The sequence below is a fragment of the Ctenopharyngodon idella genome, chromosome 18 (genome assembly GCF_019924925.1).
Source record: "Ctenopharyngodon idella isolate HZGC_01 chromosome 18, HZGC01, whole genome shotgun sequence".
Classification (NCBI taxonomy): domain Eukaryota; kingdom Metazoa; phylum Chordata; class Actinopteri; order Cypriniformes; family Xenocyprididae; genus Ctenopharyngodon; species Ctenopharyngodon idella.
In genome coordinates this window covers 13652879-13678393 of record NC_067237.1, presented here as the reverse complement: position 1 = coordinate 13678393, position 25515 = coordinate 13652879, and the positions used below count along the sequence as shown (strand labels likewise).

Below are 25515 nucleotides of genomic sequence, written 5' to 3'. Positions count from 1 at the left end.
ATTAATCGTGATTAATCGATTTGACAGCATTATCAAAAATGTAATTTATTCATGTGACTCTGAAACCTGGAGTAATGATGCTGAAAATTCAGCTTTGATCAAATTACATTTTACTATATATTCACACATAAAAAAATAAATTGCAATCATATTTCAAATAAATGCAGCCTTAGTGAGCATAAGAGACTTCTTTCAAAAATATAAAAAATCTTAATTATTCAAAACTTTTGACCCCCAGTGTATGCACTAGAAATAATTTATGACCACATCTGCACTGAAATTGATTAATCGCCAGTCACAGATATTGATCAAATCATTAATGACAAATAATCAATTTCCAATGAATCTTTAATACTAGTGCTTCCCCATCAAACCTTAATACCGTTTTCTCATAATGTCATCACATGAAGCGTAATGCAAAACATAAACATACTGGCGAAGCCATTAAACTAGTAGGACCTCTGTGATTTTACGTCATCTTCAAATCAAGAAATCTCACAATCTCCCCAAACGGTTTGAATAAGCCGTGCCGCACCGCTCCTACGGTAAATACATAAGCTGCAGGCATTAAAGATTCACAGTGAAGTATCAGACAAACTGAACCAGTCATAAGCCAAACGCTCAGTTCCCACCGCATTTCGGGTTCCCATGAATATATATTATAAGAGCAGGATTGAAGGAGAGACATTTTAAAGAAATGGTGTGAGATCTGTTTGGCATGCAGCGCAGAACAGGTATTTGTGTCAGTGTTTAGATTACAGTCAGCAGAAAAACATAATGCCATTATTCATTCAGCGCCTGGAGATGTTGAAAATGCATCTCGTCTGCTTTCTTATTCCAGTCAAATTTTAAGCGCACCGATCTGAATGACTTACTGGCCTTCCTCACATGCTTGAGCTCGCCAGGAGGAGAGAGAAATCACAAACGAGATCTGTTTAATGTCTCAGACTGAATGGGGAGCAAATTGAGACTTTTACTAGAGTGTCCTGTAACTGTTTCTGAGATGCATGAACTTAAAATAAACGCAGCATGTTATGGATTCAAAATCACTCGTCACATCCTCAGTATTACAGTATTTCTCATCAGCATTTCCACATAATCCTGACAGAGCCAAACTGAAATTTCCCTTCAGAAGTTTAAAGGACAGAGTTTTCAGAGTTTCATTCACACTCACTGAGGTCAGAACGGCACATAATCTCACTCCGATCTCATTCACTCGTCTCTCCGTGTCTTTACCCTTATGAGACAAAAACAATTTCCTGAAAAAGTCAAGAGGTTGATGTAATTCTCACACTCATGATTTCCCATCTTTCTCTCACGAAGAGCATCCCAGCTCACTCTTCATGTGTATTTGTGCTTTTCCTCTGTCTTTTACTATTGCACACATTTAGGCCCAGTGATCAGATGCACATTTTCACCTGTGGAAAAATCCCACACTGAAGGAGACACCTTGCAACCACCCACAACACCCTAGAATCCATATAGAAACCACTCAAAACACTGTAGCAGCTGCATAGCAATTCCCTTACAACATGGTAAGATAAAAAACATATTTTTGTCCCAATTATATATTTTTTTTGATACCATTTTAATGGTATAATTAAATTTTAATAAATCAAAAAGAATGTCTAATCAGCTAAATTCATAAAACCTTAACAATTTAATAAGTTTTAACATTTTAAACAATATTAGTGTCCTAATATGAAATGTGATTTAATTTTTCAGAAATTCTGTGTTGTTTGTTTTTAATTTTGGATTCTGTGCTTTATGATTTAATTTATTAAAATTTTAATAATAATAATTTTTATGATTGAATACAATTTTATTATAAAAAAAACGGTGGTAATCAAATTAAAATAATGCATAAAACTTTAACAATTTAATTAATCTTGTAATCAAATGAAATTTAAACAATTCCTGCTGCAAAACAGAGGTTTACGGTTTAAATTAAAACATGGATGAAAAACTGTCAAAATAATGTTTTAATAAATTGTATTATTGTTGTTGTTGTTATTACTTTGAGAAGTAAATTCTACTTTACAATAGTATAATAAAAATATATTTCTGTCACAATTTCTTCAAATTGAACCAAACCTTTATTTTGGCATATTGCGGTAAAGAGCCGTGAGTTTGTGTGTGTATCTGCCGACAGTTTTCTAGACTTTTATTTTGGCGGGTTGCGGTGAAGAGCTTTGAGTGTGTGTGTATCTGCCAATAGTTTTCTGAACTTTTATTTTGGCGGGTTGCGGTGAAGAGCTTTGAGTGTGTGTGTGTATCTGCTGACATTTTTCTTGACTTTTATTTTGGCGGGTTGCAGTGAAGAGCTTTGAGTTTGTGTGTGTATCTGCCTATAGTTTTCTGAACTTTTATTTTGGCGGGTTGCGGTGAAGAGCTTTGAGTTTGTGTGTGTATCTGCCTATAGTTTTCTGAACTTTTATTTTGGCGGGTTGCGGTGAAGAGCTTTGAGTTTGTGTGTGTATCTGCCGACAGTCTTCTGAACTTTTATTTTGGCGGGTTGCGGTGAAGAGCTTTGAGTTTGTGTGTGTATCTGCTAATAGTTTTCTGAACTTTTATTTTGGCGGGTTGCATTGAAGAGCTTTGAGTTTGTGTGTGTATCTGCCGATAGTTTTCTAGACTTTTATTTTGGCGGGTTGCAGTGAAGAGCTTTGAGTGTGTGTGTGTATCTGCCGATAGTTTTCTAGACTTTTATTTTGGCGGGTTGGAGTGAAGAGCTTTGAGTGTGTGTGTGTATCTGCCGATAGTTTTCTAGACTTTTATTTTGGCGGGTTGCAGTGAAGAGCTTTGAGTTTGTGTGTGTATCTGCCGCTTTTATTTTGGCGGGTTGCGGTGAAGAGCTTTGAGTTTGTGCGTGTATCTGCTAATAGTTTTCTGAACTTTTATTTTGGCGGGTTGCATTGAAGAGCTTTGAGTTTGTGTGTGTATCTGCCGATAGTTTTCTAGACTTTTATTTTGGCGGGTTGCGGTGAAGAGCTTTGAGTGTGTGTGTATCTGCCGATAGTTTTCTAGACTTTATTTTGGCGGGTTGCGGTGAAGAGCTTTGAGTGTGTGTGTGTATCTGCCAATAGTTTTCTGAACTTTTATTTTGGCGGGTTGCGGGGAAGAGCTTTGAGTTTGTGTGTGTATCTGCCGATAGTTTTCTAGACTTTTATTTTGGCGGGTTGCGGTGAAGAGCTTTGAGTTTGTGTGTGTATCTGCCGATAGTTTTCTAGACTTTTATTTTGGCGGGTTGTGGTGAAGAGCTTTGAGTTTGTGTGTGTATCTGCTAATAGTTTTCTAGACTTTTATTTTGGCGGGTTGCGGTGAAGAGCTTTGAGTTTGTGTGTGTATCTGCCGATAGTTTTCTGAACTTTTATTTTGGCGGGTTGCGGTGAAGAGCTTTGAGCCTGGTGATGAGTTTTGCAAGGACAACTCAGACTATCTGGACTGTAAGTCCCCTCCATCTTCCTTTTGATCTTCTCTTTCCCACTTTATACCTTCTCCATCTCTGTGCTTCTCACTTTTTCCATCCCTCGGTCTCTCAACAGATGGTGCACCATGTGGCGATCTGCCCACGGTGAGGTGGGCATCAGGAAAGGGACTGAGGCACAAGGGACCCACCTGGCACACTGTACTGCCCGCAGACCAGGAGTGAGGGGAGGTCAACAACTGATATGGGACACTATAGACATGCAACTACAAAAACAACTAGATTGTGAAGTCTGGAGTATAAAGCTGCATGATGACGCACATCCTAAAGTTGGAGTCATTTCAAAAAGCCCTTCTGAATTTAATTTCAATCATCAGAGCTAAAACTCTCTGCAAGCGAATATTAATATTTGTGCTCTTGAGTTGGTTGTTTATGGGCCGTTATAAGTCCATTATTGTGAATTAAAGTAGCCGGCAGGAACTGTGGTAATCACGTTAGCATGCTAAGATGAGTTTAGAAGTGTCACACTGTCGTCCAGCTGGACTGTGTTTTCTCCACACACTCATATTCCACATAATTGACTTTCTTCCTTCACAGATTTTCTTGCTTCAATGCTTCATGAATATCCTGTTTTACCCTCACAGTTTCAACTGGTTTGGCTGGTCGATTCAGCAATTCTCACTATATATTCTGCTACTTCGATCACCTGAAAACCACCTAGCAACAACTTAGAAACAACCCATAACAACCTTGCATGGTTGTGACTTTTGCATGGGCAAACACATTAACATTTTCTAGTCATTTTCAAAATCTAGTTATTTTCATTTCAATTATCTTTGGTGTCACTACATAGCAACCACCTAGCAACTCCCTGGAAACCATCCACAACACCCTAGTATCATGGTTGTGACATTTGCATGAGCAGACATCATTAACATTTTTAACATCTAGTTTTTTTATGATTCACTTTCAGTTTCAGTGCATAGTAACCACCTAGCAAATCCCTGGAAACCACCCAGAACACCATAGCAACAACCTAGCTACTCCCAGGAAACCACCTACAACACTGTAGCATTAACTTCAAAAATTAACCTAGGTGTCACTACATAGCAACAACCAAAGCAACTCCCTAGAAACCTCCCAGAACACCCTAGTATCATGGTTGTGATATTTGCATGGGCAAACACTCTTAACATTTTTAAAATCTAGGTATTTTTACAAATCACTTTTTGCTCCACTTCATAGCAACCACTTAGAAACACCATGGAAACCACCCAGAATGCCCTAGCAACCATCTAGCAACTCCCTGGACACTCACGGCAGCAACCCAGCATTATCTTCAAAAATTAACTTTGGTTGTCACTACATAGCAACTTCCTGGAAACCACCCAGATCACCCTAGCAACTCCCTGGAAACCACCCAGATCACTCTAGCATCATGGTTATGACTTTTTCATGGGAAAACCCAATTAACATTTTTAAAGTCTAGTTATTTTTACAAATCACTTTTTGTTCCACTGAATAACAACCAACTAGCAATGCCCTGGAAACCACCCAGAACACCCTAGCAACTCCCTGGAAACCACCCAGAACACTCTAGCATCATGGTTTTGACTTTTGCATGGGAAAAGACCATTAACCCTTTTAAAATCTAGTTATTTTTTACAAATCACTTTTTGATCCACTGCATAACAACCAACTAGCAATGCCCTGGAAACCACCCAGAACACCCTAGCAACTCCCTGGAAACCACCCAGAACACTCTAGCATCATAGTTCTGACTTTTGCATGGGAAAAGACCATTAACCCTTTTAAAATCTAGTTATTTTTACAAATCACTTTTTGATCCACTGCATAACATCAAACTAGCAATGCCCTGGAAACCACCCAGAACACCCTAGCAACCACCTAGCAACTCCCTGGAAACCACCCAGAACACTCTAGCATCATGGTTCTGACTTTTGCATGGGAAAACACCATTAACATATTTAAAATCTATGTATTTTTACAAGTCACTTTTTTCTCCACTTCATAGCAACCACCTAGAAACACCCTGGAAACCATCCAGAATGCCCAAGCAACCACCTAGCAACTCCATAGAAACCATCTACAACATTCTAGCATTATCTTCAACAATTTACTTTGGTGTCACTACATAGCAACCACCTAGCAGCTCCCTGGAAACCACCCAGATCACCCTAGCAACTCCCTGGAAACCACCCAGAACACTCTAGCATCATAGTTCTGACTTTTGCATGGGAAAAGACCATTAACCCTTTTAAAATCTAGTTATTTTTACAAATCACTTTTTGATCCACTGCATAACATCAAACTAGCAATGCCCTGGAAACCACCCAGAACACCCTAGCAACCACCTAGCAACTCCCTGGAAACCACCCAGAACACTCTAGCATCATGGTTCTGACTTTTGCATGGGAAAACACCATTAACATATTTAAAATCTATGTATTTTTACAAGTCACTTTTTTCTCCACTTCATAGCAACCACCTAGAAACACCCTGGAAACCATCCAGAATGCCCAAGCAACCACCTAGCAACTCCATAGAAACCATCTACAACATTCTAGCATTATCTTCAACAATTTACTTTGGTGTCACTACATAGCAACCACCTAGCAGCTCCCTGGAAACCACCCAGATCACCCTAGCAACTCCCTGGAAACCACCCAGAACACTCTAGCATCATGGTTGTGACTTTTGCATGGGAAAAGACCATTAACCCTTTTAAAATCTAGTTATTTTTACAAATCACTTTTTGATCCACTGCATAACAACTAACTAGCAAGCCCTGGAATCCACCAAGAACACCCTAACAACCACCTAGCAACTCCCTGGAAACCACTCTAGCATTGTGCTTTTGACTTGCATGGGCAAACACCATTAACATTATTAAAATCAGGTTATTTTTGCCATTATTTTACCACCACAACAGATGTAGAAATTGCACACTTCACTCATAATTCACACATCATTCTCACACGCAAGAATTCCTGCAGTTCGGTCACCACAACAACAGATGACAAACCCATAATGCACGACCTTCACAGGAAGCTTTCCCCGCTGTTTTTGTGATTTCTTCATTATGTTAACCAACTGCTCGTCACTCACCTTTTCCTGATATTGCCTGCGCGAAGAGTCCAGTGACTGGATCAGCGCCGTGGCGTGGCCAACAAACATGGCGTAGCACGTCGCACCCACGATCATGCTGAGGATGGTCAGCCACACGTCTGTCATGCCAACGGGTGGGTACATGCCATATCCAATACACAGCATGTGGCTCATGGCCTTGAAGAGAGCGTAAGAATACTGCTGACCCCACGTGTCGTTCTGTAAGGAGAGAGAGACAGAGCGAGTGACAATCAGAAACACTTCATGTCCATCTGATAGACCTATACAGATATATTGATATAAAGCAAGAAACATAGATTACTGTTGCCTTGATTATTTTTAAATAGAACTTTCCTTGCTTTAAACATTTTGTTTTAAAACATTTTGCATCAAAAGGCTAAAAAATATTAAGGTATAATCTTTTCAGCTGCACAATCCTACATGTATGCATGAAACAGAAAGTTGAAACACTTCCAGTGACTTCATGAATATGAATCCAGATTGACTCCTGAGAGTTTAGGGTGGGAGAAAACACAGTGACATAAAATGAAAATATGTACGAATGAGGCCGAAAAAGAGAAATGCGAAAGCTGCAGGAAAGTGGGTCAGCTATTTAGAAAGATGTGAATTTCTCTCTGCCTCTAAAATAGTGAATAAATTGCCCTTGTCCTGTGGATGTGTGTGCGAGTCCGTGAGGAATCAATATTGGCTGCGTCTGAGGTGACATGTCCAGATTGCTTTCAGACTCATTTCTGTAGAGGCTCAATCCTGAGAGAGCGACAGCTTATTACAGCGCTCCAAAAAGAGGAAAAAGATCATACCGTTTCATAATGACAGCCCCGTCACTGGAATAGCTGGATCTAACAATGTAAAGCAGCTGCAGGCGTCAAAAGTGAATTTGAAAGGATACAGAGTGGCACTATTTTACTTTAAAACATGTGTATTTAAAATACTTAGAAAAATTGAGAAAATCATCACTTGAATCTCAATGTACAGTAGTGGGCAAAAGTGATGTCCAGAGGGGATTTTTTTTTTTATGACCCTACATGTTTGATTAAATTATCAAAATATGAGGGAAATGTATGAAGGATATGAAGGAAAAGCAAAGCGCTAAACTTGGTTAAACATTTATCTGAGACAGGTTTTATTTCTTCCTCTGCAGAAGAAATCAACGCCTACTTCATCATTGCAACGTTAGCCCCGCCCACTGGTGTGTTAGTGAGATGAGGAGGAGAGAAGAGCGATACAGGACTAAAATAACATTACTTTTCAAAGGATCCTAATGCTAGGAATATGGTTATTTATTTTCAATAATGTGAATGTCTCAGTTGAGCTTTATTTATTTGTATTCGGTACATTTCACTGTGGATTCATGTGTAAATCAGTCACATTTCGGCGCAGGCTTTGCAAACAGACTGGACAGTAATGCAACAACATGTAAGTAACTGTGTTAATTCTAATGCCTGATCTGATATTAATGATTCATGTACAGTCAGATGATCTTTGTCTACATGTCAGTAAAATAAACCAGTGACTAAACGCTCAACTTCACGTTGTTTCTCTTAGTAGGATGAAAATAATCTGTTATTTAAACGTGATTAAATTATATATAGAAAGTGATCAAAGAACGCTCCCTTTACAATCGCTGGAGCTGTCAATCAAACGCCAGAACTCTTAGTTACACCGCCTTTGCACTGTTAGTTATGATGAAAGCATTCGTTAGTGTGCAGAAATTGACGAGATCACTGCTTTCATGAGCTCAACAACATGTCTGTGATCGACTACAATGTTCATCACTGCAACCTTTCATGCCACGATCTAAATATAATGCCATAGATCTGAATGTAATGCTATAATGAACACTTTTCATGATTAGTTAATCTTGAGAGCTGTAATAGTAAAAACGTGCTAAAAGTTTTCCAGAGAGTAATACTTGCTATTTCATATGCAAAGATGTCAGCCAATCACAGCAGTGGGTGTTTACACTGAAGTCTCACAGCAGACACGCCCCTTAAAACAGAGCGTTCAAATCAGAGGGCTAAAATCAGGGTAGGAAAAATGCCTTTTATTTCTAAATTATGACGATTTTTGATGTAAAAATCATACTCTATACATGCATATAGTCTCAGATATACTTTATAATCTTATTATCATAATAGTGTAATTTTAATGATCTCATCTGTCGGCATGATGCTGGTGACAACAAATCCACATCACAATGATCAGATGCTTTCTGAACTGATGTTTTCTCATTTTTGTTATCATTTTGTTATTGAGAGGAAAGCGTGCAGCACATATTTACATATTCATCTAACCATCGTTCTCAGCAGCGTGGACGGCGTCAGGATATCCGTTAACAGTTTATCGCAAATGTTTTTCTAACTTTTTTACTTCTAAGCGAAGAATGAAATGATCTTCACCATGAGGATATCGGGGCATTGTATCACTTTAGTCTCTTGTATTTTACGTAAGCATGAGCAGTAAGTTCTGGCTGCAGTTCACTTAACGGCCACCGGTGTCGCTATTAACAAGGTTTTCTGAATTCTACATAGAGCCCCTTTAACTAATGATATCTTATTGTCAAGTGTTATTTGGCACTTGCTGAATGATATCTATAAAAATGCAAACTGGCTTAAAAAACGAATGTAGCAAATCAAAGCACGCTTTCTAATGTAATCTCACAGTTTGTGTCTCCCCGCTGTTGTCTCCACGCCTGCCTGCTGACTGATAAAGCGCTTGTTTGAATCTGATCTCTGACTCTATGTTATTGTAAGACCGTGGCAATCACAAACCACCAATTATCCCTCAGGGAAGCCAGCGAGTCGCCGCAGGCCTCGTCGATAAACTCCAGCAATACATGGCAGTTCCTGAGAGGACTTCCTCATTTGGGGCTCGGCTGGCAATTTTGCCACTCTCACTCTCATCGGGTTGATTCAGGGTCGTGGCTCGGCTCTCTGGCATTCAACTAAGGAAACTAAATCTCATGGGCATCAGGAACAAGACTGTCCTCTCTCTCTGGACACTGGGGACTTGGTGGCTGCATGTTCCCTTGACTAAAAACAGAAGGAAATTAAAGCCCAGCTCACTGGAGAGCTGTCAATACTAGACGGATATCGAATTAAGGCTGGAGAAAAACCACAATCTGTGACACTTCACCCCACTAACCCACCTGCCTTATGTAATAACACAGCTTACCGCAACTTACTACTACTGCTGGGTGGTGTGAACAAAATATTATATCATGATATGAGTCAGTTTACATCACACCTATATAATCACAATACAGTACATAAAAATAATATTTCAACTAAAAAATAGTAACACATGACATTGCATGCTAGTCGACTGCACAGCAACTACATAAATTTATCCACAAACCATTCAGAAACGTCTAAAAGTTGTAACTTCTTCCTGAGTCTCTCCATCAGTGTCGACTCCGGTTTGAACAATGTAAGGCTGAACACCGTTACTCACAATCCTCATTTTGGCTGCGTGAGATTCTCCAGCTTTGTTGAGCGACCAAAGCACGATGCATCTCATTTGCATTTAAAGGGACACACACAAAAACAGTGTGTTTTTGCTCACACCCAAATAGGGGCAAATTTGACAAGCTATAATAAATGATCTGTGGGGTATTTTGAGCTGAAACTTCACAGACACATTCTGGGGACACCAGAGACTTATATTACATCTTGAGTAATATAATGGGTGTTATAGATCCCCTATAAATTTAATTTTATTTTGAGATAGTAAATCAAGAAAATCAATGAATGATGAATGCCAATTTCAGAATCTTTAGTTTCGAATCAGTGGTTCGGAGCGCGTATCAAACAGCCAAAGTCACGTGATTTCATTAAACGAGGCTTCGTTATGTCATATGTGTTTCGAAATTTCAATGGTTCACCACTGGGGGGCGTGACTTTGGCAGTTTGATACACGCTCCGAACCACTGATTCGAAAAAAAAAAAAAAGATTCGTAAAGCTTCGAAGCTTCATGAAGCAGTGTTTTGAAATCGCCCATCACTAGATATTGTTGAATAAAGCCGTTATTTTGTTTTTTTGGCGCACAAAAAGTATTCTCGTCGCTTCATAACATTAAGGTTGAACCACTGTAGTCACATGAACTGTTTTAAATATGTCTTTAGTTGCTTTCTGGGCATCTGAAAGTGTTAATTGTCTTGCTGGCAATGCAGGCCTCACTGAGCCATCGGATTTCATCAAAAATATCTTAATTTGTGTTCTGAAGATGAACGAAGGTGTGGAACGACATGAGGGTGAGTAATTAATGACAACTTTCATTTTTGGGTGAACTAACCCTTTAATACTAATATGAATATAATATTATATTATATTATAATGACAAAAAAATCACTTCATGGTATGAAACAGTTCAGAACAAAAGACTCAAAATGATTTTTCAACAGGCAGTTCCTACATTTCATGACAAATTGTCACATGACATTTACTGTCACACCGGCAGATTAACATGTGAATACTCTGATTAATCTGCAAAAGAATAAAAGGAAATCATTGCCTTTGCATGCTTTTAAAGGGAGGTGTGGTGGCCTGATGGCCGGCTCCTGATCGGAGGACAGACGGATCGTGTGTGCAAACACTCACTCACCACCATCTTGTTCTTGGACACCCAGCAGTCGGCAGGGAAGTCTTGCAGCATGGGCACCAGGAACTGCAGGCAGCCGTCCCAGTGACAGAGCAACAGCATCATTCCAATCAAGTTGACGATTCGCACCATTGCGCTGGCCAGGTCATAGGTCATATGAAAAATCTGAAGAAGGCAGAGAAGGAGGGACAGGACATGTAGGATACAAGCTGTCACACACTGGTCGATCTGAATGTCACTGACATTTGAAACAGGGCAGAGTATCACCGACTACCTCACGCAAACACACACACGACACTGAGAAATGACATTTTTAGAAGTTGAAGATATTTAGACATTGAACTGTAAGGAATTATATGAATGCACACAAAAATACAGATACATGGATCTAACTACTCAAAGCAATATAATGAGAAAAATAATTGCGATATACATTATATATAGGATTGCATCCACACAGTTCTAATTTAAAATGGCTGCATTTTAAATCACTCAGAGGGAACTAAATTTACATTTTGCACTAGAAAAGGCAGACAACAACCACTTTAAAATCTTCATTCAGCTGATACAGTACTGACCAACATACAGTAGTGGTCAAAATTCACATCTTCACCCTTTATTCAAATATTATTAAAAATTAAAGATTTTCTAAGCATATTGAGTAGTTGCTTGTTGTCAGTTTTACGATAGTAATGCAAAGAAACATGCCAAATTGTGCGCAAATAATTTTTGACCATGATGTCATACAAAGAAATCTTGAACACATGCAAAAACAAGAGAGAACCAATGAAATATTAATAACTGATTATGTTGTAGTCAATGTTTGCTTTTTCCTGTGAGCTTTTTTGTTTTTCTATGCATTTTTTAACTTGGTAAAAATTTATTTTTTTTGCCAAATAATGTTGTCAGATAAAACTTTAACCAAGTTTCCCTCATATTTAAAGTTTTTTCCTCATATTTTGATTGTTTAATCGAACTTGTAGGGTCATAAATGTGTGTGTGTGTGTGTAATCATGTTAAAATAATTTCCAATTTAATATATATATACATATATATATATATATATATAAACAAAAAATAACATATTAAATTATACATTATATATATAATTTAAATTAATATATAAATAGAAACTATATATACACACATATTTATATATTAATTTAAATTATATATATATATATATATATATATATATATATATAAACATTAAATATTAATTATATATTTTATATAATTTTATATACAAAAAATCACAAATTAAATTATACATTATATAAATTAATATATAAATAGAAAATATACACACACATAATTTATATATTAATTTAAAATTCACACACACACACATATATATATATATATATATATACACACACACACACACACACACATATTTATATAGTAATTTAAATTATATATATATATATACACATTAAATATTAATGATATATTTCATATAATTTTATATACAAAAAAAATCACATATTAAATTATACATTATATATAATTTACATTAATATATAAATAGAATATATAAATATATATACACACACACACACACACACACACACATATATATATATATATATATATATATATGATTAAAATTAATATATAAATAGAATAATCATAATTCTGAATGTTCAGAAAACCCTGAAAATTTTGGTGATGATGCAAAATAATCATTAATCAGTGTTTTGAATCAATTCAGTGAAACAGACAAAAATGAACAAAAATAAATTCATGGAAATTAATTAAACTTAATTCTAAAACTGAGAGGCATTGAGAATATTTAGGAATCAGACTGCGACTCCCGAGGAAGATTCCCACCCCTATGGAATAGAGTCTACAATGGCTCTGTTTTAGTGTGTGTGTGTGTGTGTGTGTGTGTGTGTGTGTGTGTTAGAGACGCTGCTTCTTTCTGAATCACTAACAAGTTCAATAATTGAAAACAGGTCAGAACAAGTCTGGGCTCTTTCCGTTCTGCTGTGAGTGACAGAGAGAGCGAGAGCGAGTGAGTGATTGTCTGATCCTAATGGTGAGGATCCTCAGGAGAAGCTGCCGGACGTCCACGCGGGCAGTTGAGTGTTAATGGCCTCCACAATTGAAAGCTACTTAATGTGACTGAAGCCGCGGCACGCGCCGTTAACTGCGCCGGTGCTTATTAAAAACCTCTCGAGTCTCTTTAAAACACAGCTTTTAAGAGCTTATGTGACAGGAACACACTCACATGATGCCACTGTTATTGAGACGGCCACCAATTTCTGAAACGGTGATTATTGCTCATACGTTTGTCTTTAATAACTATTTCCTGTGCCAGGATACTGTAATGACAAACAGAGCATTGCATCGCTCGCCGTTCTGGCTCTTTCTGAGCGCAGGGAAACAGCATGAGGTCGGATTAAATAATTGGCTCTCTGTAACATTAACTAGCTGTAAAAGCATCTGAATTAATCATGCAGCGTTGTGCAAAAGTCACCCTCATTACCGACTGTCTGCCGTTACTGCTGCATCATCACAGAGACAGACAGAGAGAACGAGAAAATGATGGAGCTAAACTGAGAAGGACATTTTATATGAAAGCAAACTAAAGGATTGTGCATTTAATGCCACTATTTTCATTCAGCTTTGACAACTGAGATGATAAAAAGGTGATAAAAATTATTATTTTAAACATCATGAAGCTTTCTTGGGTTATTGCATGTTTCTTTTTTCCCCTCAATAAATTAATAGATCAATTCTTGTCATTTATTCTTGGGTTGCATGAAGATAATAAAACAACAAATCTCGGCACCATTTATCCAGATCTTGCTTATGGACACAAGACCCTCAGTGAAGCTTCAAATCGAGCGATCCTTATGTTTTACAATTAAAATTTAAATAAAATTTCACTGTCAGTTATATTACCCATAAGACTCTGTAATGTCTCTGTCAGGGTTTGGCAGGGAAGAGGTGAAGCTTTGATCTGTTTGCAGCTTTTATTGAAATGAAACATGAAGATAATCTACTATGAAGGAGAACGAGAACAAATACAACACAAATGCAACAGCTTTGCATTGACATGAACTAAACACAGGAATATATATAATTTACATATAATTTTTTATATTAAAATGTGCATTACATTTCTATTTGAATATGATAAAATGATATTAAATATGTCATTAATATTTAATATAAATTTGTACATATTGTAATGTACATGTACATATTAAATTACATAATTAATATATTTAATATATATATATAATTTACATATAATTTAAATACATATTTTAATATTAAAATGTGAATAACATTTTTATTTGAATATGATAAAATTATATTAAATATGTAATTTGTACATATCGCATTGTACATATTAAATTACATAATTAAATTATATGTAAACTGTGATATATCACAATTTACATATAATTTCATTTACATTATAATATTAAATTAACTAAACATGCAATATATATATTATAAAAATTATATATAATTTGTGTATATTGTAATGTACATAATGCACATATCAAATTACATAATTAAATTATATGTAAACTGTGATATATCACAATTTACATATAATTTCATTTACATGTTTATATTAAATTATATAACTAAACATGCAATATATATATATAACACATAATTGTTAATATAACAAATTAATTTAATTTAATATATTTAATATATATAATTACAGTATCTCACAGAAGTGAGTACACCCCTCACATTTTTGTAAATATTTTATTATATCTTTTCATGTGACAACACTGAAGAAATGACACTTTGCTACAATGTAAAGTAGTGAGTGTACAGCTTGTATAACAGTGTAAATTTGCTGTCCCCTCAAAATAACTCAACACACAGCCATTAATGTCTAAACCGCTGGACACAAAAGTGAGTACACCCCTAAGTGAAAATGTCCAAATTGGGCCCAATCAGCCATTTTCTCTCCCGGTGTCATGTGACTCGTTAGTGTTACAAGGTCTCAGGTGTGAATGGGGAGCAGGTGTGTTAAATTTGGTGTTATCGCTCTCACTCTCTCATACTGGTCACTGGAAGTTCAACATGGCACCTCATGGCAAAGAACCCTCTGAGGATCTGAAGAAAAGAATTGTTGCTCTACATAAAGATGGCGTAGGCTATAAGAAGATTGCCAAGACCCTGAAACTGAGCTGCAGCACGGTGGCCAAGACCATACAGCGGTTTAACAGGACAGGTTCCACTCAGAACAGGCCTCGCCATGGTCGACCAAAGAAGTTGAGTGCACGTGGTCAGCGTCATATCCAGAGGTTGTGTTTGGGAAATAGACGTATGAGTGCTGCAGAGGTTGAAGGGGTGAAGGGTCAGCCTGTCAGTGCTCAGACCATACGCCGCACACTGCATCAAATTGGTCTGCATGGCTGTCGTCCCAGAAGGAAGCCTCTTCTAAAGATGATGCACAAGAAAGCCCGCAAATAGTTTGCTGAAGACAAGCAGACTAAGGAACCATGTCCTTGAGACCAAGATAAACTTATTTGACTCGGATGGTGTCAAGCGTGTGTGGCGGCAACCAGGTGAGGAGTACAAAGACAAGTGTGTCTTGCCTACAGTCGAGCATGGTGATGGGACTGTCATGGTCTGGGGCTGCATGAGTGCTGCCGGCACTGGGGAGCTACAGTTCATTGAGGGAACCATGAATGAGCAGAGCATGATCCCCTCCCTTCGGAGACTGGGCCGCAGGGCAGTATTCCAACATGATAACGACCCCAAACACACCTCCAAGACGACCACTGCCTTGCTAAAGAAGCTGAGGGTACCTAAACCCTATTGAGCATCTGTGGGACATCCTCAAACAGAAGGTGGAGGAGCGCAAGGTCTCTAACATCCACCAGCTCCGTGATGTCGTCATGGAGGAGTGGAAGAGGACTCCAGTGGAAACCTGTGAAGCTCTGGTGAACTCCATGCCCAAGAGGGTTAAGCAGTGCTGGAAAATAATCGACACTTGACACTTTGGGCCCAATTTGGACATTTGGTGTACTCACTTTTGTGGCCAGCGGTTTAGACATTAATGGCTGTGTGTTGAGTTATTTTGAGGGGACAGCAAATTTACACTGTTACTCTATAGTTCATTTGTGTAAGTGAAGATAGCAAAATAAAGTAAACTGTGACATATTATACCCAAAAATTCTTCATACAGTGGACTACCAGTAAAATTGATAAAAATTTGGGACCAAAAATTATTCAGACACTTTGACCTGACCATGTTTTGCTTAAGTGTTATCTGACATAAATTTTTTCTGAGATCTTATTTTATTACAATTTTTTAAATTATAGTAAATAAACTGTATTAATGAATGAAATGTTCAAGGTGTCTGAATAAATTTTGGTTTGACTGTATATATACACACACACATACTGTATGTATATTAAATAAATTCATTTACTTAATGATATTAATTACACATATAATTATATTAAATATGTCACATTAATAATATAAAAAAATAATATATAATTACAATATTCATAATCAGATTCATAACTGCTTCAGATTTCAGGCAGAACGAGGTCGTAGAAGGTTTCTCGTCTGGTAGGCGTCTCACTGGGGTTTTGGACACAGCCGAAGGACTGTTTGCTCTCTCTCCCGTCTGTCTCTAATAAATTAGCATGGTGAAATGGAAACAGACTGCAGCGCAATTAAAATGAGAAGTGCTCTGGGTAGATTGTGGAAATCCTCTCTAATATGGGCTTATTATAAAGTCATTATTGTGAATCAGGGGAATGAAGACTAATGTGTCTTGTCCGAACGGCGAGGGATGGATCTACGAATGTATAAATCACAAAAACTATAGAGGCCGTTTGTGCGTCTCTCTCTCTCACACAGATTGATGGGCGCTCTGCCTCTGTGACTCTAATTGACACGAGACACATTAACGATGAGAGCTTCATGCAGTGACCAAACATCTCAGCGCTGATTGATGAAGCCGACGAGGAATGAGAGAGACAGAAACAAACAGAAAGACTCTCACAGAATTGACTTAAGATCAAATCTAGCAGATGGACGCTTCAGTTTGGACCAAAACCTGCTCTGATTGGATAACGAATCAATGAATGAGTGACGAATGAAAGAAAATGTGAGAATTACCAGAGGAAACATCGTCATTAATCTAAAGATCTAGAAGAGAAAACTCTGAGAAAGATATTTTATAGATTTTCTGTCTGTATAATTATATGATATTCTTTCTACCATCTTGTTGCAAATTGGCTATTTCAATAAAAATATGTGTCGGTATGTTTAGAAAGGCATACCACATACTATAAATAAATAAATAAATAAATAAAATGCGTGAATTAAAATGAAGTAAATAAATTAAAATAAATACAAGAAATAAATACACTAAAATGAATGAATGAAAATAAGGTAAATACATTAAAATAAACACAAAAAATATGATATTTTATGATATTATTTAAAAAAGTATACAGCAAGAATTTGACCAAATAAAGAGTTTCTGAAAAATAATAGGGGAACGGTTCTATAATGCCGGGTTCAGACTACACAATACTTTTCTCTGTTACTGAGTCAGATTATGCGATTTTGACTCCTAAATTCTTGTCTTGTCGTGGACAAGAAGCATGTCAGACTACACGTTGCTTCCCGACCAACCATCGCTTGCCTTTTAACGACATGCGTGATGTCATAGAGAAGGCGGAACTTGCGACTGACTTCAGGAAACAAGAGTGTAAACAAACAATGGCTCCCGAAGCGGGGTGTTTTGTACTGGCTGTCTTGTCATCAGAAAAGCCCAAAAAATGAAAAAATTAGCACCAATACCATTGTCTCTCTTTCATTTCACCATGTTTAAAAGCTGTGCTCCTATTGGTCAACATCACAGATGTGACAGAACCCATCCTGAAGGACTGGAAAAAATGTTGGGACGTTGTAAAGTGTCACAGACACGCCGTTGGTTATCGTCCACTATGACACACCATACGAGATAAATTCTTGCATCCTGACACCCATCGTCATTTACGAATCACCACGACAGCCTACATCAAATGGATCGTGCCAAAATTGGGCTGATATCTTAGTCTGACCCCGGCATAACACATAGTGTTCGCTGTATACTACTCATATAGTTGGTCATCCGAATATTCAACACACACATAAATTTTGCATACTCTGTACAGAATACTAGAGGAAACAAATATAGTTCATAGTAGAGGTCTATTAATTAGCCCCGATAAGCATTAAGTTTTTTCCGGGTTGCATCCATTGCTGGATCAGCTGAGAAGGGTCTGCTGTCATTATACAGTATGAGAGCGACCTCTAGAGGCGAAATAAAAACTCACTGACACCTCGCGGAGTTTGTTTTGACACGTGAGACTGCACGTTATTATAGCTTGTCAAATTTGCCCCTATTTGGGTGTGAGCAAAAACAAGCCATTTTTGTGTGTGTCCCTTTAAATGCAAATGAGCTGCTGCTCCCGGCCCCCTTTCCAGAAGAGGGCGGAGCTTTAACAGCTCAGCAACAACAAAGCTGGAGAATCTCACGCAGCCAAAATGACGATCGTGTTCAGCCTTACATTGTTCAAACCGGAGTCGACACTGATGGACAGACTCAGGAAGAAGTTACAACTTTTAGATGTTTCTGAATGGTTAGTGGATAAATTTATGTAGTTGCTGTGGAGTTGATTCAACTCATCGACTAGCATGTGCCGTCATGTTAATCTTTTGTGCAAATCCAGCGTTTGTTTGGCGTAAAATGAGGGCATGTCAACAACACTCTACTACAACAACTCTTCCTCTTCTCTAAAGCAGCTCAACATGGCCTCACCTCCTTTGTTGTGTGTTCACAGGGGCGGGGTTTAGGGTTTGTGATGTCACTAACCCAGGAAGAAGCTTGTTGTAGTCCCTACCAGCCATTTGTTGTAGTCCTTAAAAAGCGATTTCTGTAAAAGAAAATATCTCCCTTTGCATTGAACTTTGAGCGTCGTAACTTTGCAGATGTTGTTTATGCTCAAACAGCAACATTACATACTAACTAAAGCTAAAAAAGTGTGCTATTTTATGTGTTATGTTGGTTTTATTCAGTATCCATCAGTTGATTAATCGGTTATCAGCTAGCATCATCCAACCAAGTTATCATTCTCTGTAAAATCCACTATTGGTCGACCTCTGCTGTAGTTCATAGTATGCCATCCAGCCTAAGAGATGTTCAGAAACCTGCCATGCAAAGCTGAGGGTGTTTGTAGATTCTTTATTTACATGGTTTTAGAGCCCACCTGCTGTGTGCATTTGCACATTTGCCTTTTATGTTGCTAAACCTTCTTACATCCCTTAATATGACACTAAACCCAGTGTTTACCTCCTCCTGCAGACTTTATCTCAACCTAGGTGTCAGGTGTGTGATCCAAACCAGACTAGAACTGTTATATTTGTGTTTTAGCAGTCAGAAGCAGGAAAACCTCTTGCATCCACCACTGAAGAACCTCAGGGACCTATGCACCATATTGGATGTTACGGAACATCCAATCGAAGCGACACGAGCCGTAAATCAGAACAATCCCAGATGCCGATATTAATAGAGACGGACTCCCTGCCTTCACTCAATAAACAAACACAGATGGTCCATGCTAATGTTGCTTGCGCAAACTCTTGCCGTTGAGAAGTGCTCAGAGCCGTCCCGTGCACGCAAAGAGAGTGATTAAGCTTTGTCATTAGCGTAATATCGGCCAAAAGGGGGTGCTTCAGCTCTTAAAAACACCACTTCATTAAAACTCTCAGTGATGGCCTGAAAACACCCCTTTGTTTTGATGGCCGTCTCAGCGAGAGGGCACCATCCCGAGCATCTGCTGATCGCAGGAGTGCGTCATTAAGGCTTCATTTGAGTTTGATTTAATAACATGCTGACTAACTGGATTCACTCACAGAAGAGAGACTTCCTTGAGGAAACTGTCCGGAAGGAGACGTTACGACCGAGCTAGAGCTACTGATAAGAGCATGTATTTGATTGAGATAATCAGAATCAAAAAGTTCGCTTTCCTTGTGTCAACTTAAACAGTACATAACATTCAAATAGTTTCAGTGCATTTTGTACCATATGTATGTTTCTGAAGGACTGCTCCAAGACTGCATTTATTTGATCAAAACTGCAGTAAAAATGTTAAATATTATTACAATTTAATATAGCTGTTTTCTAAGTGAATATATTTTAAAGTGTAATTTATTCCTGTGATCAAAGCTGAATTTTCAGCATCATTACTCCAGTCTTCAGTGTCACATGATCCTTCAGAAATCATTCTAATATAATGATTTGATGATCAAGAAACATTTATGATTATTATCAATGTTGAAAACTTTGGAAGCTTGTTTCAATAAAAAAAAAAATTAAAAATAAAAAAGGTAATTTTTATCTCAATTCTTACTCTTTTTCACAGAATTGCATGATATAAAGTCAGAATTTCAAGGTATAAAGTCAGAATTGTGAAACAAAGTCGGAATTGTGATATAAAGTCAGAACTGTGAGATGAAGTCAGAATTGTGATATAAAGTCAGAATTTCAAGTTATAAAGTCAAAATTGTGAGACATAAAGTCAGAATTGTGAGACAAAGTCAGAATTGTGATATAAAGTCAGAATTGTGAAATATAAAGTCAATTTCAAGTTATAAAGTCAAAATTGTGAGACATAAAGTCAGAATTGTGAAACAAAGTCGGAATTGTGATATAAAGTCAGAATTGTGAGATAAAGTCAGAATTGCAAGTTATAAAGTCGAAATTTCAAGTTATAAAGTCAGAATTGTGAGATATAAAGTCAGAATTGTGAGACAAAGTCAGAATTGCGAGTTATAAAGTCAGAATTGCGAGATAAAGTCAGAATTGCGAAATATAAAGTCAGAATTGTGAGTTATAAAGTCAGAATTGTGAGATATAAAGTCAGAATTGTGAGATATAAAGTCAGAATTGTGAGATATAAAGTCAGAATTGCGAGATACAAAGTCAGAATTGTGAGATATAAAGTCAGAATTGCGAGTTATAAAGTCAGAATTGCGAGATATAAAGTCAGAATTGTGAGATATAAAGTCAGAATTGCGAGTTATAAAGTCAGAATTGCGAGATATAAAGTCAGAATTGCGAGATATAAAGTCAGAATTGCGAGTTATAAAGTCAGAATTGCGAGTTATAAAGTCAGAATTGTGAGATATAAAGTCAGAATTGCGAGATATAAAGTCAGAATTGTGAGATATAAAGTCAGAATTGCGAGTTATAAAGTCAGAATTGCGAGTTATAAAGTCAGAATTGTGAGATATAAAGTCAGAATTGCGAGATATAAAGTCAGAATTGTGAGATATAAAGTCAGAATTGCGAGATATAAAGTCAGAATTGCGTGATATAAAGTCAGAATTGCGAGTTATAAAGTCAGAATTGCGAGTTATAAAGTCAGAATTGTAAGACATAAAGTCAGAATTGTAAGACATAAAGTCAGAATTACGAGATATAAAGTCAGAATTGTGAGATATAAAGTCAGAATTGCGAGTTATAAAGTCAGAATTGCGAGATATAAAGTCAGAATTGCGTGATATAAAGTCAGAATTGCGAGTTATAAAGTCAGAATTGCGAGTTATAAAGTCAGAATTGTAAGACATAAAGTCAGAATTGTAAGACATAAAGTCAGAATTACGAGATATAAAGTCAGAATTGTGAGATATAAAGTCAGAATTGCGAGTTATAAAGTCAGAATTGCGAGAGATAAAGTCAGAATTGCGAGATATAAAGTCAGAATTGTGAGATATAAAGTCAGAATTACGAGATTTAAAGTCAGAATTGCGAGTTATAAAGTCAGAATTGCAAGTTATAAAGTCGGGATTGTGAGATATAAAGTCAGAATTGCAAGTTATAAAGTCAGAATTGCGAGATAAAGTCAGAATTGCAAGTTATAAAGTCGGGATTGTGAGATATAAAGTCAGAATTGCGAGATACAAAGTCAGAATTGTGAAACAAAGTCAGAATTGCAAGTTATAAAGTCAGAATTGCGAGATGTAAGTCAGAATTGCGAGTTATAAAGTCAGAATTGTGAAACAAAGTCAGAATTGTGATATAAAGTCAGAATTGTGAGATAAAGTCAGAATTGCAAGTTATAAAATCAGAATTGTGAGTTATAAAGTCAGAATTGACAGTTATAAATTATATTTTTCATATTATATTTTATAAGATTATATTATATGTCACTTTTGATTAATGTAATTTGTCCTTGCTTAATAAAAGTATGAATTTTTTCAAATTTTGAACAGTAGTGTATCCCAGTAGTGACTCTTTTTTACTCTTAAACATTCAGTGGCAAAAATAGCTGTTCTAAATCAAATCATGATCAGTATTCATGACACTATTAAACTAATGTAAAAGCAGGGACTATTCCTTTAAAAATGACACTTTTAATGTGATGGACTTCTATTTCCGTCTCATCGAGGTCTGCTCTCTTTCTGACACACATTACAGCACTCTTATCAAACAGAAACTAACTACACCATCTCTACTTCTCCAGTTCAGTTAGTTTCATCTGTTCCTCTGACTTCACTATCCTCCATCACAAACAGGTGCAGAAGCTTTTGGGTATGATTTTCTAAAATACAGTCAAAATCAAGTTAAAATAATAAAGTCATTCACCATGTTCAATCACCATTCACTACATGAACACAAATATACGCTAAAACATTTTTAAAAAGCCACACCAGGACATCTGTGAACATTTTTCAACAAGCAGCTCTGTGAACACCACAATTATAATTATATTATATTTAGGCCTGTCACACGATTTCAATCACATTTTGCCAAAGAATAAAAAAATTATATAAGTTATAAAAATACACTGTTATAAAATACACAAAGATAGTCAAAGGTCTGATTAAACCCTCAAACCTTCATACAAAATGAAGGTTTGAGGGTTTAATCAGACTGCATTATATTATATTATATTATATTATTACTTTTTGAAATAAATCATATGGGCTTATTTTATTATAATTATTATTTTATTATTATTACAATTATTATTATAAATGCATTTTTATTATAGTATATAATTATATTATATTATATTATATTATATTATATTATATTATAAATAATTATATAATTATTCATTTTTAAGCAAATCATAATGGCCTATTTTATAATTATTATTATTATTATTATTATTATTAGTAGTAGTAGTAGTAGTAGTAATGCATTTTATTTTAGTATATAATTATTATATTATATTATATTATATTATATTATATTATATTACTTTTTGAAATAAATCATAAGGGCTTATTTTATTATAATTATTATTTTATCATTTGTATTATTATTATTATTATTATTATTACATTTTTATTATATATTATATTATATTATAAATAATTATATAATTATTAATGTTTATAAGTAACTCATATGGGCCTCTTTTATTATAATTATTATTTTATTATTATTATAATTATTATTATTATAAATGCATTTTTATTATAGTATATAATTACATTATATTATATTATAAATAATCATATAATTATTCATTTTTTAAGTAAATCATATGGGCCTATTTTATTATAACTATTATTTTATTTTATTAGTATAATCATTATTAATAAATTTTTATTATATTATATAATAATTATCATATTAAACTATCATATTAGGCTTTTAACAAACAGAATTAAAATGTTAATCTAAATTATTTGTATGACAGTTAATCGTCAGCACAAAATGCATGATTGTGATCCTAATTATATTATTATTATTATTATTATTTCATAAATATCTGCTATATTGCTCAGAGTAACTGAAGGAAGATATTGAATATCAAACATATATCACTATATACCATTCTGTAAACGTCAGCTTCACAAATGCTGTTCTGAAACGAGTCTCAGGATTTGTTAATGTAATTGCGTCTTTCTCATGCCTCTTGCATTTCTAACATGTTTTGCACACTTCCAATAGCATCCGTTCAGTTTGCGGCGCGCTGCTATGGAGAAACGCATGACATGCTGTCATGAGAGCGAACGCGGCCGACTAAATGAGGCACCAGCTGCGATCTACGGCTTCACTTCTCACCTCTGAGACCCTGTTCACCCGTTCACCTGCCGACGCAGAGAGAGAGAGAGAGAGAGGAGCGCTGCTAATCATCGCTGTAATCACCATCCAAACCAATCCTCAAGAGGATGAGAGAAAATTACAGGCTAATGTTAGCACTCTACTTTGAAATATTCATTAATTGATACGTGTAAGACTCAACACTTCGATTTCTGCCAAACCTCCATGACTGTAATGAGAGTGGTGTAACATATGCTGCATCCAGCCTGTGATTTCTGCAGAGAACAAACTGGATTCAGTGTCTAATGAGATCTCTTCTGTATCTCAAGCGCTTCTACAACACAACCAGATTGAACGGAGAGCAAATCTCACTCAAACTATGCTCATGTTTGTCAAGACATTAAATCAAACGTCTGCAGTCAAACATCAGAGATCTCAAAGGTTAAAGGATCTGTTCACTTTCAAATGAAAATTACCCCAAGCTTTACTCTTTATTAACCCCTGGAGCCGTGTGGAGTGTGTTTATGATGGATGGATGTAGATGGAGACACTTTCTTCAGCTCATACTAGTGACCCCTGTTCACTGCCATTATAAAGCTCGGATGCGTCAGGATATTTATTAATATTTCTCCGATTGCGTTCATCAGAAAGAAGTAAATCATAGAAGATGGCTTGAGGGTGAGTAAAGCTTGAGGTAATTTTCATTTGAAAGCAAACTAATCCTTTAATGGCACCGGTCAACACAAATTTTGAGAAAAGCCGCCGCAAATTCAGTCATTTTAGGCCGCAAAAATCAGAAAAAAAGTCCTGTGAAATCCTGGAGGGGCTGATTATTATACATTTTTAATAAATTTAAAATAATAAAAAATTTAAATAATATTTTTATATAATTATTACAATAAATGTACATTAATATGAATAATAATAATAATAATGATCATAATTATAATTAAATATACAATACAAATACTACTACTACTACTACTATTAATAATAATAACAATTATTATTATTATTAATATTATTATTATTATTATTCATTTTTGTGGCAGTGTTGTCTGGCATTTTTGAAGTTGAGAAGTGTTCGAGTCCTAATTATGTTAAAAAAAATTCATTATTTGAATGAATTATTATAATAAATGTACATTAATATTAATATTAACAATAATAATGATTATAATTATAATTAAATATATAATAAATATACTACTACTACTACTACAACTAATAATAATAATCATAGCAATTATTATTATTATTAATTTTTGTGGCAGTGCTGTCTG

General features: G+C 35.9%; 1 protein-coding gene across 2 annotated transcripts in view; it reads right to left on the bottom strand.

Moving 5' to 3' along the window:
* Positions 1-25515, bottom strand: part of LOC127500225 (potassium/sodium hyperpolarization-activated cyclic nucleotide-gated channel 4-like) — an 89982-nt gene that overhangs the window by 31885 nt on the left and 32582 nt on the right. For both annotated transcript variants that reach the window (XM_051871209.1, XM_051871210.1), the window contains exons 3-4: positions 11181-11342; positions 6557-6775 (exon numbers count right to left, since the gene is read on the bottom strand). In XM_051871209.1, coding sequence (XP_051727169.1) covers positions 6557-6775; positions 11181-11342 — 381 coding nt within the window. The remainder of the gene's footprint in view (positions 1-6556; positions 6776-11180; positions 11343-25515) is intronic.